This window comes from Heptranchias perlo, chromosome 13, assembly GCF_035084215.1.
Source record: "Heptranchias perlo isolate sHepPer1 chromosome 13, sHepPer1.hap1, whole genome shotgun sequence".
Lineage (NCBI taxonomy): Eukaryota > Metazoa > Chordata > Chondrichthyes > Hexanchiformes > Hexanchidae > Heptranchias > Heptranchias perlo.
In genome coordinates this window covers 18,504,302-18,518,264 of record NC_090337.1, presented here as the reverse complement: position 1 = coordinate 18,518,264, position 13,963 = coordinate 18,504,302, and the positions used below count along the sequence as shown (strand labels likewise).

Genomic DNA, 13,963 nt, shown 5'->3' with positions numbered 1-13,963 from the left:
GTGGTGAATGTACACTAGTGGATACAAGTTATAATGATGAAAATGAACTTGTATTATAAAAGAATTTCTAGATTATTACACTTAATATTTATTAATTACTGAAAAATTGTACGTTTTTAAAAAAATACATTGTAATGATAATCAGTACTGTTGTCTTTCTCTCCTCAGAGGCCCTCCATTCAGTACATGTCAATGCCGGTGGCTGCATCTTTGCCTTCCTGCAATTTTAACCATACCAAGATGGACAGCAACCCTCCACCGTTTGCTCCATTTTATAATTTGTTGCCAGAAAAAGCATTGGGTTATCCAATATGATAACTTGTTGTCCGTCTGTTGTAAAGGCAAATTACCCCAGCACTAAAATTCTGGTATATAGATCCAAGAATAAGATCCAAGCCTGAAAGGATTAGACTTCATGGGGGTAGATCTTGACTTTGTGCGATAGAGTAAAACGAGTAAAAGCGAGTCGGCAGCCCATTTTCCATCTCTCCCCATTTTTATTTCCATTGTAATGTAAAACGATGTGAATCGGGCTGCCGACTTGCAATCACCTGTTTTACACCATCGCACAGAGTCAAGGTCTACCCCATGAGTTTTTAGTCATAGGGTGATATATGTCTTTTGTTAATTGTATATATTTATACCATACAAATTGTATTTTTCAATATATTAGCTGCTATAATAGAACTCATTTATAATGAAAATATCTAACATTCCAGCTAAGTTTACCATGTAATGGAATGGAATAAAACTCCTGTTACTCCTGCTTGTAATGACAACCTGCAGCGAATCTGACTTCCAGCCCACAAGGAACAGTACAATGCACCGTACAAACTAATGGGACTTCAGTTTCCAAAGCATCTAATCATCCTACGTGCAATGATTTGAAATGATTATAACTTTCAGGATTAATCATTCCAGTTCTCCTGGAATGCTCTTCTGGCTGGTCTCCCATCTTCCACCTCCATAAACTTGAGCTCATCCAAAACTCTGCTGCCTGTATCCTAACTCACATCAAACCCCACTCACACATCACTCCTGTGCTCACTGACCTACATTGGTTCCTGGTCCACCAACACTTCGATTTTAAAAGGTTCATCCTCATGTTCAAATCCTTCCATGGCCTCACCCCCTTTATCTCTGTAACCTGTAACCCTCCGACAACTTTACATTCCGACAACTCTGGCCTCTTTTGCATCCCCCACTTCCTCCGCCCTACCATTGGCAGCAGTGCCTTCAGCCGCCTAGGCCCTAAGCTCTGGAATTACCTCCCTATGCATCTCCGCCTCTCCTTTAAGAAGCTCCTTAAAACCTTCCCCTTTACCCAAGCTTTTGGTTACATGTCCTAATGTCTTCTTCTTTGGCTCGGTGTCAGTTCTGATTTCACTCCAGTGAAGTGCCTTGGTACGTTTTACTACGTTGAAGACGCTGTATAAATGCACGTCGTGTTATGGTTCAGTTATAAAAAAACAATTCTGAAGATCAGTCTTCTGGGGTGAAATTGCACTGTGCGAAATTAGTAACACCATGTTAACACATTCGTGTGAAATTTCTGTCCACTCTTTAGCAAAGGCATTCTCCCATTTATTTGAAATGGCTTAAAACCTTTGTTAAAGTAGTGGATAGAGGAATTTCATAGAAATGTGTTAATGTAGTTGTTAATAATTTTGTATTGTGCAATTTCAAGCCTTTTTTTTTTACAAAGCCTGCCGTTGGTTTCATGTGAGACTCACAGGAAGTGGAGGAAGCAGCATCTTCTGTGGATAAAGAGTCTTTGATTCATTCTTTGATCTCGTGTTAAGAAAACAACGATTTCAACATCTGCTTTGTGTTACCGAGTGCGAACTCTCACCCGGCATCTGCATTTCATCAAGCTATCATTCGGAAAGTAATATTGAATTAGCTGTTTTTCATGCATTGAATGCATTTATATCGTGAAGCAGCATTTTTTTGTATGAAAGGGATCTACTGTATAGTAATGTTAACTCCAGCAATATGAATATTAAACTTCAAAAATGAAAAGTTTGGCCTTTTGTTGAATTTATCACTTTATTGCACTTGTAGCATCCCAACCATTATATACCAGAGCAAAATGTAAAGGTTCTATAAAACATATCTCTGGCCTCTTGTGCATCCCCGATTTTCATCGCTCCACCATTGGCGGCCGCGCCGTCAGCAGCCTAGGCCCCAAGCTCTGGAATTCCCTCCCTAAACATTTCCACCTCTCTATCTCTTTCCCCTTCTTTAAGATGGTCCTTAAAACCTACCTCTTTGACCAAGCTTTTGGTCACCTGTCGTAATATCTCCTTATGCGGCTCGGTGTCAAATCTTGTCTGATAACGCTCCTGTGAAGCGCCTTGGGACGTTTTAATGGGTTAAAGGCACTGGATAAATGCAAACTGTTGATGTTGTTGCTGTTGTTGAGGTATACTTTCTGACCAGGCCAGCATCTCTTTTAAAAGAAATGCACAGAGGAACTAAGTATGAGCATGTTAACATACAGGAAAGGTGTGGGTTGGAAAGTATACCCCACAATGAAAGGGGGTAAGGCAGCCTGATGCCCTGAACTGCAAAGTGCCTCAGTTATTTTTTCTTTTGTCTATAGAAATTAAACTATTTGCAAAAGTTGTCGACTTAACTTTCCCTCTTCCAATTTTATAGAAGCAAGCTTGAAGTATTCTTTTTCTCATCCGACTCAAGAAAACCTCGTCTGTTCTTTTGCTTCAAATCATGCTGATGTACTTCTTGCAAAAAAAGTATATGTTGTTTCCTACAATTTTACAGTATCTCAGAAATAGAGTTTCAGATTTACCTTAGATATTATCTCGGGAACACGGGAGCTGGTCGCTTCCAGAAGCAACCCAATAGCTAATTATACAATAGCGTAATCCCTTGTGTTTTTGCAAATGTTGCTTCTCTAACCTTCCAGTAGGCAGACTGAGAAACACTGTAGTGAGATGATGCTTGCTGTGAATTATTAAACTGCTTTATTTTACAAACAGCAAATGGAACATACAGGGTAACAGTCAAAGTAAATCCCACTCTCTTCACTCAATCTCACTTCGCTCCTTGGAAAATGAGAAAAAAAATAATAGACTGAATTTCCTGTCCCTTTCGTGGGCTGACTTATTTTTGGAATTATCTTTCTTGCTGGCTAACTTCTAACAGCAGAAACTGACTTTCTGCCCAGGACTGCACCTCACCATCTGCTGTTTAAAAAACCTCCTTTGATTGCCCAAGTCTCTCTTTTTCCTATACTCAGAGTATTCACAGGAAATGGAAGGGCAGGACTTGCAACCTCTTCCCTGTTCATGGAATTTGCCAATAGACCAAGTCAACCAAACTGACTACCCCCCCCCCCCACACCTGCCCAGAGTATATTCTCAGCAGTCAACTCATGCTGGGCTCACAGGCATAGGAATATCCTCACCTCAACGTGTCTGAAGGTTTGTCTTTGCCCTGGGATGGGGTCATTAAATAATAGGGGTGAACATCTGACTCATGGAGCTGGCGGGATTTTGGAGGTGAACCTTTCCACTGTTGGTGGGAGGAGGCGGGGAAACAGCACATACCGGCCTGGTCAAAGATTTTTAATGCAGAAATTTGCTTCCCGACTACTCCCTCGCTGGTGAGCCTGATATCCAGACCCAGCAATCAATCTCTCTTGGATATCGAATTGTCGGGTCTGCACACAGCCCTGCAGGCATATTTACCTCTGGCTGTACAGAAGGCACAATTGGTAGGATTTCCAGTGGAGCCCATGATTCCATCAGTCCCACCCCCAAACATTATGTCAGAATGGGGGTCGGAGGGGAGAGCAGGCAGGTGTTCATTCCCCCTTCCATCAGAATTTCTCTTCGGTGCCAGAAAAGTGTGGAAACCCAGCAAAAATAGGTTCTGGCCCCATTTTCAGACCCTCCACTCCCCCTACATCAAATTCCCACCCCAAAAGAGTGCAGTTTCTAGGCTACAGTATTCAAAAGCATTAGATGGCCCAGTGGCCACAACACTGTTCTTTCACCTCAGGGATGCAATTTCTAATCCTTCTCATTAAGTTAGATAAGTACAGGAGGGACAAAAGAATAGAAGGATATGCATCTAGGGTTAGATGAAGTAGGCTCGTATGGAGCTTAAACACAGACGTAGACCAGTTGGGTCAAATGGCCTGTTTCTGTGCTGTAAATTCAATGTATGTAATTATCTCCCTCTTCTGAAGCACTGATCCATGCTGTCAATGTGAAAACATTATGATGTGCTATCAGGGTATATGAGTACCCATCAGGATAGTGCATCAGGGTGACAGAGGCTAATGGTTGCCATCTGCAGCTCATTTTAGAACTAACAATATTGCTGGTCACATGCTGGGGTGAATGTTGTTAGACTTACATTCACAGTGGAGTGCCAGATAATGTGCCAGTAAATGATAAGTAAAACAGAGACTAAAAGCAATAGAAGGCTTCCCTTTGCAGCCACTAAACTGCCTGGTGAACTTGGACCAACAAAGAAAGCTCCCAGCCGAGAAATCACCACTTTACTTGACCCACCTTAAGAAGGCGGCATTTAGAAAAAGAAAAGGATAAGTGACAAAAGAAGAGAAAAATAGCACAGTGAATAGGGAAACAAAAATATGAGTAAGGTAGCCGTGGAAAGCAAATTTGAATGGAAATTGTAACTCAGGATTGAAAAGAAGAATAAAGAGAACAACAGAACGGAAAATATGTACAATTTTTGTTGCAATTTTACATAGGATGTACAGCACAGAAACAGGCGAATCGGCCCAGCTGGTTCATGCCAGTGTGTATGCTCCACACGAGCTCCTCCCACCCCTCTTCATCTAACCCTATCAACATATGCTTCTGTTCCTTTCTACCTCATGTGTTTATCCAGCTTCCTCTTAAATGCATCTATGCTATTCGCCTCAGCTACTCCTGGAGTAGCGAGTTCCGCATTCTAACCACCCTTTGGGTAAAGAAGTTTCTCCTGAATTCCCTATTGATTTTGATTAGTGACTATCATATTTATGGCCCCTAGTTTTGGTCTCCCCCACAAGTGGAAACATCTTCCCTACATCAACCCTATCAAACCCTTTCATAATCTTAAAGACCTAATTTTTGTTAGGGTATGACTCCCTCTATTTCCTCCTGTTTCTTTGGTCTCTCAAACCACATACCACCCAGTGAATGGCACAAACAAAGGCTGCAAAGATATCTCAATTGTACTGAGGCAGCACAGCCTAGGCCATTACAACATGCGAAAAAATTAAGGGACTAGATGAAAATTACATAAAAATATTGTTTTATCTAGAATACGCGAAGAGTTAACATTTAAGTCTATGGTCAGTATTTATGTTTAGGCCATTAGGACTGGTATGTTGATGTAATGTTCATGATTGAAAAAATTCACACTGAATACCAACAGCAAAGCTTCACCCACCACATTGCCTACCTGTTAATTCCTTTTCAGACACTGAAGACACCTGGATCTCTGTCACGCATAAATAAAAATGTAGAGTTATCATTGGCTAAGCAGGATTATTGACGTATGATGTATGTGCTACTGGAAATCTGTGACGTGTCCATCGTTACCCACGAAAATTTCCCCAAGTCTTTCTGTGCACCCAACAGCCATCTACGAGTCATTGGGGGTGAAATTGGTCAACGCCAGTAGCGCAAAATTGGCTGATATCGAATTGGCCACCAGTTTTACACCACGGCCAATTTTCTTTTCCACAATGGTATAAAATGGCCTGTCGCTTCACTATCAGCCATTAGTGACGTTAACTAATTTCACCCTCATTGAGCCCAAATTTCATGGTCTCTGCCCGGTGGGAACAGGGCAACAGCTAGCCAAAGATGGCAGTGCACCACTTACCGCCTCATTCCCACTCTTGGTATGGCCACCAACATTCTTGTTGGGACCTTCACATGGGTAGCTCAGGTGCCCTTCTGCTTCAGGTGAGAGCCTATTTTCAATATGATAATCATACTTGACGTACACAGGGTCCCTATGCAATTTTGAGGTACCAATTGGTAGAGCGTACGTCCATTAGTACCAGGTTAACAAATGGTCCTTAGAGGCACTGCTGCAGACTACTCAGAAAAAGCTAAGTACAAGTAATTTTTTTTTTTAAAAAGAGATTTTCTGTTCCCTCCTCACTGACTCCATCCCCCTCCATGGCCACTGTCATAGGCTGAACCAGACTGTTTGCAACTTCAACATCCTATTTGACACTGAGCTGAGCTTCCAACCCCATATCCGTTCCATCACGAAGACCGTCTACTTCCACCTCCATACGTCACCTGCCTCAGCTTATTTATTGCTGAAATCCTCATCCATGCTTTTATTACCTCCAGGCTCGACTATTCCAATGCTCTCCAGTCTGGTCTCTCATCTTGCACCCTCCATTCAACACTTTTCTGCCCGTATCCTAACCTGCACCAAGTCCTGTTGACACATCACTCCTGTGCTCACTGACCTACATTGGCTCCAGGTCCACCAACACTTAATTTTTAAAAAGCTCATCCTTGCGTTCATATCCCTCCATGGCCTCGACCTCCCCCCCCCTTCCCCCCATCTCTGCAACCTGCAGCCCGACAATGCTCTAAGAACTCTTTCCCTTAAAAGCAGCAATTAAACTCTAGTTGGCTTCCAGATGTGCCTATTTACAGCACTTAAACTTAATGGACTGAAAAGGTCAAGCCACCTTAAACAGCTCCACTTTAGCAGCATAATGAAACATTATGCATTACATAGTATAAAACTCCCATCACTATCAAGCAGCATGGGGTAGATTTTCAATTTGCCAACTGATTGTAAAGCTGATGTTGTAGATTGATCACCCTTTATAGGAACCGCCTGATTTTCATTCCCATCGAAATCAATGAAAAGCAGACAGGTTCAATGGGCAGCCGATTCGCAACGCCAGTTTTATGCCTGGGTGGCAAGTTGAAAATCTACCCCTATAACCTCTAGTTTAGCATAAAAAATGGGATGGCAGCACCAACAGTTTATAATTGATACTGAATGGCTCATGACACGATTTGCTGCTCTCTATCATTTTTTTTTCCCAGGACCATAACACAGTGGATGCCCTTACCTCCCTCAACTTTGGTATCTCCTGACCATAGAATCATAGAATCATAGAAGTTACAACATGGAAACAGGCCCTTCGGCCCAACATGTCCATGTTGCCCAGTTTATACCACTAAGCTAGTCCCAATTGCCTGCACTTGGCCCATATCCCTCTATACCCATCTTACCCATGTAACTGTCCAAATGCTTTTTAAAAGACAAAATTGTACCCGCCTCTACTACTGCCTCTGGCAGCTCGTTCCAGACACTCACCACCCTTTGAGTGAAAAAATTGCCCCTCTGGACCCTTTTGTATCTCTCCCCTCTCACCTTAAATCTATGCCCCCTCGTTATAGACTCCCCTACCTTTGGGAAAAGATTTTGACTATTGACCTTATCTATGCCCCTCATTATTTTATAGACTTCTATAAGATCACCCCTTAACCTCCTACTCTCCAGGGGAAAAAGTCCCAGTCTGTCTAACCTCTCCCTATAAGTCAAACCATCAAGTCCCGGTAGCATCCTAGTAAATCTTTTCTGCACTCTTTCTAGTTTAATAATATCCTTTCTATAATAGGGTGACCAGAACTGTACACAGTACTCCAAGTGTGGCCTCACCAATGCCCTGTACAACTTCAACAAGACATCCCAACTCCTGCATTCAATGTTCTGACCAATGAAACCAAGCATGCCGAATGCCTTCTTCACCACCCCATCCACCTGTGACTCCACTTTCAAGGAGCTATGAATCTGTACTCCTAGATCTCTTTGTTCTATAACTCTCCCCAACGCCCTACCATTAACGGAGTAGGTCCTGGCCCGATTCGATCTTCCAAAATGCATCACCTCACATTTATCTAAATTAAAATCCATCTGCCATTCATCAGCCCACTGGCCCAATTGATCAAGATCCCGTTGCAATCCTAGATAACCTTCTTCACTGTCCACAATGCCACCAATCTTGGTGTCATCTGCAAACTTACTAACCATGCCTCCTAAATTCTCATCCAAATCATTAATATAAATAACAAATAACAGCGGACCCAGCACCGATCCCTGAGGCACACCGCTGGACACAGGCATCCAGTTTGAAAAACAACCCTCTACAACCACCCTCTGTCTTCTGTCGTCAAGCCAATTTTGTATCCAATTGGCTACCTCACCTTGGATCCCATGAGATTTAACCTTATGTAACAACCTACCATGCGGTACCTTGTCAAATGCTTTGCTGAAGTCCATGTAGACCACGTCTACTGCACAGCCCTCATCTATCTTCTTGGTTACCCCTTCAAAAAACTCAATCAAATTCGTGAGACATGATTTTCCTCTCACAAAACCATGCTGACTGTTCCTAATTAGTCCCTGCCTCTCCAAATGCCTGTAGATCCTGTCTCTCAGAATACCCTCTAACAACTTACCCACTACAGATGTCAGGCTCACTGGTCTGTAGTTCCCAGGCTTTTCCCTGCCGCCCTTCTTAAACAAAGGCACAACATTTGCTACCCTCCAGTCTTCAGGCACCTCACCTGTAGCGGTGGATGATTCAAATATCTCTGCTAGAGGACCCGCAATTTCCTCCCTAACCTCCCATAACGTCCTGGGATACATTTCATCAGGTCCCGGAGATTTATCTACCTTGATGCGCGTTAAGACTTCCAGCACCTCCCTCTCTGTAATATGTACACTCCTCAAGACATCACTATTTATTTCCCCAAGTTCCCTAACATCCATGCTTTTCTCAACCGTAAATACCGATGTGAAATATTCATTCAGGATCTCACCCATTTCTTGTGGTTCCGCACATAGATGACCTTGTTGATCCTTAAGAGGCCCTACTCTCTCCCTGGTTACCCTTTTGCCCTTTATGTATTTGTAGAAGCTCTTTGGATTCACCTTTGCCTGATCTGCCAAAGCAATCTCATATCCCCTTTTTGCCCTCCTGATTTCTCTCTTAACTCTACTCCTGCAATCTCTATACTCTTCAAGGGATCCACTTGATCCCAGCTGCCTATGCATGTCATATGCCTCCTTCTTCTTTTTGACTAGTGCCTCAATCTCCCGAGTCATCCAAGGTTCCCTACTTCTACCAGCCTTGCCCTTCACTTTATAAGGAATGTGCTTACCCTGAACCCTGGTTAACACACTTTTGAAAGCCTCCCACTTACCAGACGTCCCTTTGCCTGCCAACAGACTCTCCCAATCAACTTCTGAAAGTTCCTGTCTAATACCATCAAAATTGGCCTTTCCCCAATTTAGAATTTTAACTTTTGGGCCAGACCTATCCTTCTCCATAGCTATCTTAAAACTAATGGAATTATGATCACTTGTCCCAAAGTGATCCCTCACTAACACTTCTGTCACCTGCCCTTCCTTATTTCCCAAGAGGAGGTCAAGTTTTGCCCCCTCTCTAGTCGGGCCATCCACATACTGAATGAGAAATTCCTCCTGAATACACTCAACAAATTTCTCTCCATCCAAGCCCCTAATGCTATGGCTGTCCCAGTCAATGTTGGGAAAGTTAAAGTCCCCTACTATTACCACCCTATTTTTCTTGCAGCTGTCTGTAATCTCCTTACATATTTGCTCCTCAATTTCCCGTTGACTATTTGGGGGTCTGTAGTACAATCCTATCAAAGTGATCTCTCCCTTCTTATTTTTCAGTTCTACCCATATAGACTCAGTGGGCGAACCCTCGGATATATCCCCTCTCACTACTGCCGTGATGTTCTCCCTAATCAAGAACGCAACTCCCCCTCCTCTCTTACCTCCTGCTCTATCTTTCCTATAGCATCTGTACCCAGGAACATTGAGCTACCAGTCCTGCCCCTCCCTTATCCATGTTTCAGTAATAGCTATAACATCCCAGTCCCATGTACCCATCCATGCCCTGAGTTCATCTGCCTTGCCCATCAGACTTCTTGCATTGAAATAAATGCAGTTTAATCTAGACTTCCCTTGGTCTTTGCCCTGCTTTCTCAGACCATCTGTCCGGTCATGTTCTGTACACTCTCCCTTACTGCCTTTTGTTTCTGTCACCATTTTATTTCCCACTGACTTCCTGCATCGGTTCCCATCCCCTTGCCACATTAGTTTAAACCCTCCCCAACAGCACTGGCAAACACTCCCCCTAGGACATTGGTTCCAGTCCTGCCCAGATGCAGACCGTCCAATTTGTACTGGTCCCTCCTCCCCCAGAACCGGTTCCAATGGCCCAGGAATTTGAATCCCTCCCTCTTGCACCATCTCTCAAGCCACGTATTCATCTTAGCTATCCTGTCATTCCTATTCTGACTTGCCCGTGGCACTGGTAGCAATCCTGAGATTACTACCTTTGAGGTCCTACTCTTTAGTTTAACTCCTAACTCCCTAAATTCAGCTTGTAGGACCTCATCCTGTTTTTTACCTATATCGTTGGTACCTATATGCACCACGACAACTGGCTGTTCACCCTCCCCCTCCAGAATGTCCTGCAGCCGCTCCGAGACATCCTTGACCCTTGCACCAGGGAGGCAACATACCATCCTGGAGTCTCGGTTGCGTCCGCAGAAACGCCTGTCTATTCCCCTTACAATCGAGTCCCCTATCACTATAGCTCTGCCACTCTTTTTCCTGCCCTCCTGTGCAGCAGAGCCAGCCACGGTGCCATGAACCTGGCCACTGCCACCTTCCCCTGGTGAGCCATCTCCCCCAACAGTATCCAAAACGGTATACCTGTTTTGGAGGGAGATGACCGCAGGGGACCCCTGCACTGCCTTTCTACTCTTCCTCTGTCTGTTGGTCACCCATTCACTATCTCCCTCAGTAATTTTTATCTGTGGTGTGACCAACTCACTGAACGTGCTATCCACGACTTTCTCAGCATCGCGGATGCTCCAAAGTGAGTCCATCCGCAGCTCCAGAGCCGTCAAGCGGTCAAACAATAGCTGCAGCTGGACACATTTCCCGCAGGTGAAGGAATCAGGGATACAGGAAGGAGCCCTGAATTCCCACATCTCACAAGAGGAACATGACACGGCTCTGGGATCTCCTGCCATGACTTAACCCTTAAGTTAGCTTAACAACAACTGCAATGTCAAGAGAAAAAAAAGGAAAGAAAAACTACTTACCACTCCCTTTAAGGAGTTTACTCCTTTAAATTGTTCTCAATTTAGAGAATGTTAACTACACTAGGGACCTTGATTCACTAAAAAATAAACGCTACTTCCTATAAGACCTGCAGACCTTCCCTTTCCTTTTGCTCCTTGTCTTCCTTCCTACTACTTTCAGCATCAATGGTGTCCTGCATTATGGGCCTTGGCCCTCCACTCAGGTTTCTGAACTGAAAAGAAAATTCTGCCCTTGAAAAATAGACACATTAGTACAGTAATAGCGACAAAATGTATTTAATATACCATCAGGTCCTATCACACTCTCAGCTTTAGTGCCTTTTGACATATGCTATGCAACCTCTACAATGCAATTGCACTCAATGCCCCCTCCTCAAGAAAACAAAACTTTAAGATATAATAAAAATGCACAATAAGAAGTTACTAGCGCTGAATTTAAGGGCGTAATTTATTTTTTGACCTCTACTGTTTATAATCCCCTTAACCTTTTCCATGATTTTCTTGTGAATCATTGCATCCAATTATCCTACATCCATTCTCTCTCATCATTTTCTATGCCATGTACTAAAGTTACATTTTCCACAGAGAAGGAAAATTACCTAGTTGGCCTTGGAGTCCACTTAACGCTAATCTCTCCAGTGTGCCAACCCCTACTGGCTATAGCCATCATTGAACTCCCAACTGATAAGGACTGATTTTGCCACAGAAATTGATAGGCATTACACCCTACCTATTACTGACACCTTCCATATTTAGCATGCTCAGAGTCTAGTTGGAGTTTTGTGGTCCCAAACAATATTGAGAATTGCTGGCTCCAAATGAGAGACGTTCCTTTATTCCCACAGTCCTGCTAAAGCTTCCTAATCTCAACAAATAACCCAAACATTTACAGCCCTTAAGCAGGATCCCTCCTCAACATCCATTATCCTAATCCTAGAAACAGACCGTGTTGAATTAAGCCTTCTAATCAGTTTCTTCCTTATGGCCTGAGGTTAACCTTGAGGGATCTTATTTTTCTCACAGGCTACCAAATCGTCAACAAAATCTTCAATATTATTATAGGATGAATTAAAAAAGTTAAAATGTCAAAGTCAGTACGATGTTATTCTAATTCAATGCGGAACTACAAAATGTCCGTTACTTGACCTCAGATATAAACCCATTGCAAATAAGCTCTCAAGCTTGACTGGGATATTTCATTTCAATACCCTAAATTAAGTAAATAAGAAAATGCCAATATATAAGCCTGAGAAAAAGACAGTCTAGAAAACCACGGGTAAACAGGAGTAAAAGTATTTTCAGTGTCTAATTTTCTTTAATTAACACTTAGCTTTTAGAATTTTGTGTGCCAACACGAGCATTTTTCTTCAGTAATTAGGACCTAATTTTATAATTAGATTTGTATGCTAAAAATCAGGCATATCTGTATATACCTTTCTGAAATTTCCTCTAAATACTGCCCAATAATCAGGTGATATTCCAAGAGAATGGGCTGGAAAGTGGGGCAGGAACCCATTATGCTGAAGAATCGGCACTAAAATGGGCATATTTAAATGAGGTAGTAATGAATGACATGGTAAAATCAAGGGGTAGATTTTCAACTTGATGTAAAACATCCCATTATAGGAACACTATGAAATCAATGGAAATGAGAATCAGGCGTTTTCTATAACAGGCGAACAATCCGCAATGCCAGTTTCACGCCCAGGTGGCAAATTGAAAATCTACCCCCATAGGTCTAAATTTCCTTTCTTATTGACTCAGTAACACTGGACAAAAACTACATCCATATCAAACAGGAGTCCAGCATTGCTCAGTGGTAAGAGAAAGATATAAGTAAATTTAATGAACCACAGCAAGTGCTTTAAAAATTCTTGTGAAATCCTTATTTTTCAACCACTTCTCTTAATATTTCCAGCTACTGACCAGTGCTTCAACATCTACCTTTGTGTCTTCTGTTGTGGGGCTTCCATTTTTGTGTCCGAACCATTTTAAATTGCCCACAATGGGCTTCCCATTGAGGATATCACTATGAATTTATTTTTTGTAGGAAGAAGAGGAAGAGTAACAGAGAGTTCAGCCTGGCCAGGTACCACAGGAGGCATATGCCATCTATCTGCTAGTATCCCCACTCCAGAACATACAGACCAAGGTGTTCCTAACTCCAACTGACCAAGTAGCAGTGCTTGTAGAGCATGATGGAAGCCGTCAATGAGTTATTTGACTCTGGACACTGCCAGCAGATCAATATTCAATGGCGCACTCCATATTTCCCTCCAGAATGTCCATTCACTCACTGATCAGGCAATTGCCATCCACAACCTTATTGTAGAAGATTGCATTGACACACTGGCTGTGCCTGAAATTTGGTTCACAGATGTCTATAACTCATTGAAGCTTCCCCTCCTGGATATACTTTCCATCTCCTGACCCATCCAAAATGCCGCAGTGGCATTGTGGCCCTCATCACCAAATCAGACCTGGGTCTCTCTCCCTACACTTTTGGTACCTACTCCTACTATGAGCACCTCATCTTGTTCCACCCCTCTCACCTCTCAAACACTCACTGTCTACGACCAACCAAGCCTCATTCCAACTTTCTCCCAGAGATATCCTTCTTCCATTCCTCCCTAAGCCTCTGAACTTCCAAGCACTTCAGGTTGAACACGTGGCAGCCATCAATGACTCCCTGCACTTTGGGAAATGCGTCAAAGTGTATTCAGTGGGAAAGGAGATAAAAGTGCTGACCTTTGTATCAGTCACTTTTTTGAGCCATACATATGACG

At 42.9% G+C, this 13,963-nt stretch overlaps 1 protein-coding gene across 1 annotated transcript in view; it reads left to right on the top strand.

Moving 5' to 3' along the window:
• Positions 1–1,985, top strand: part of LOC137331752 (transmembrane protein 255B) — a 70,834-nt gene extending 68,849 nt beyond the window's left edge. Inside the window, exon 9 of the mRNA XM_067995735.1 lies at positions 169–1,985. Coding sequence (XP_067851836.1) covers positions 169–315 — 147 coding nt within the window. The 3' untranslated portion in view covers positions 316–1,985. The remainder of the gene's footprint in view (positions 1–168) is intronic.
• Positions 1,986–13,963: the final 11,978 nt, after the last annotated feature.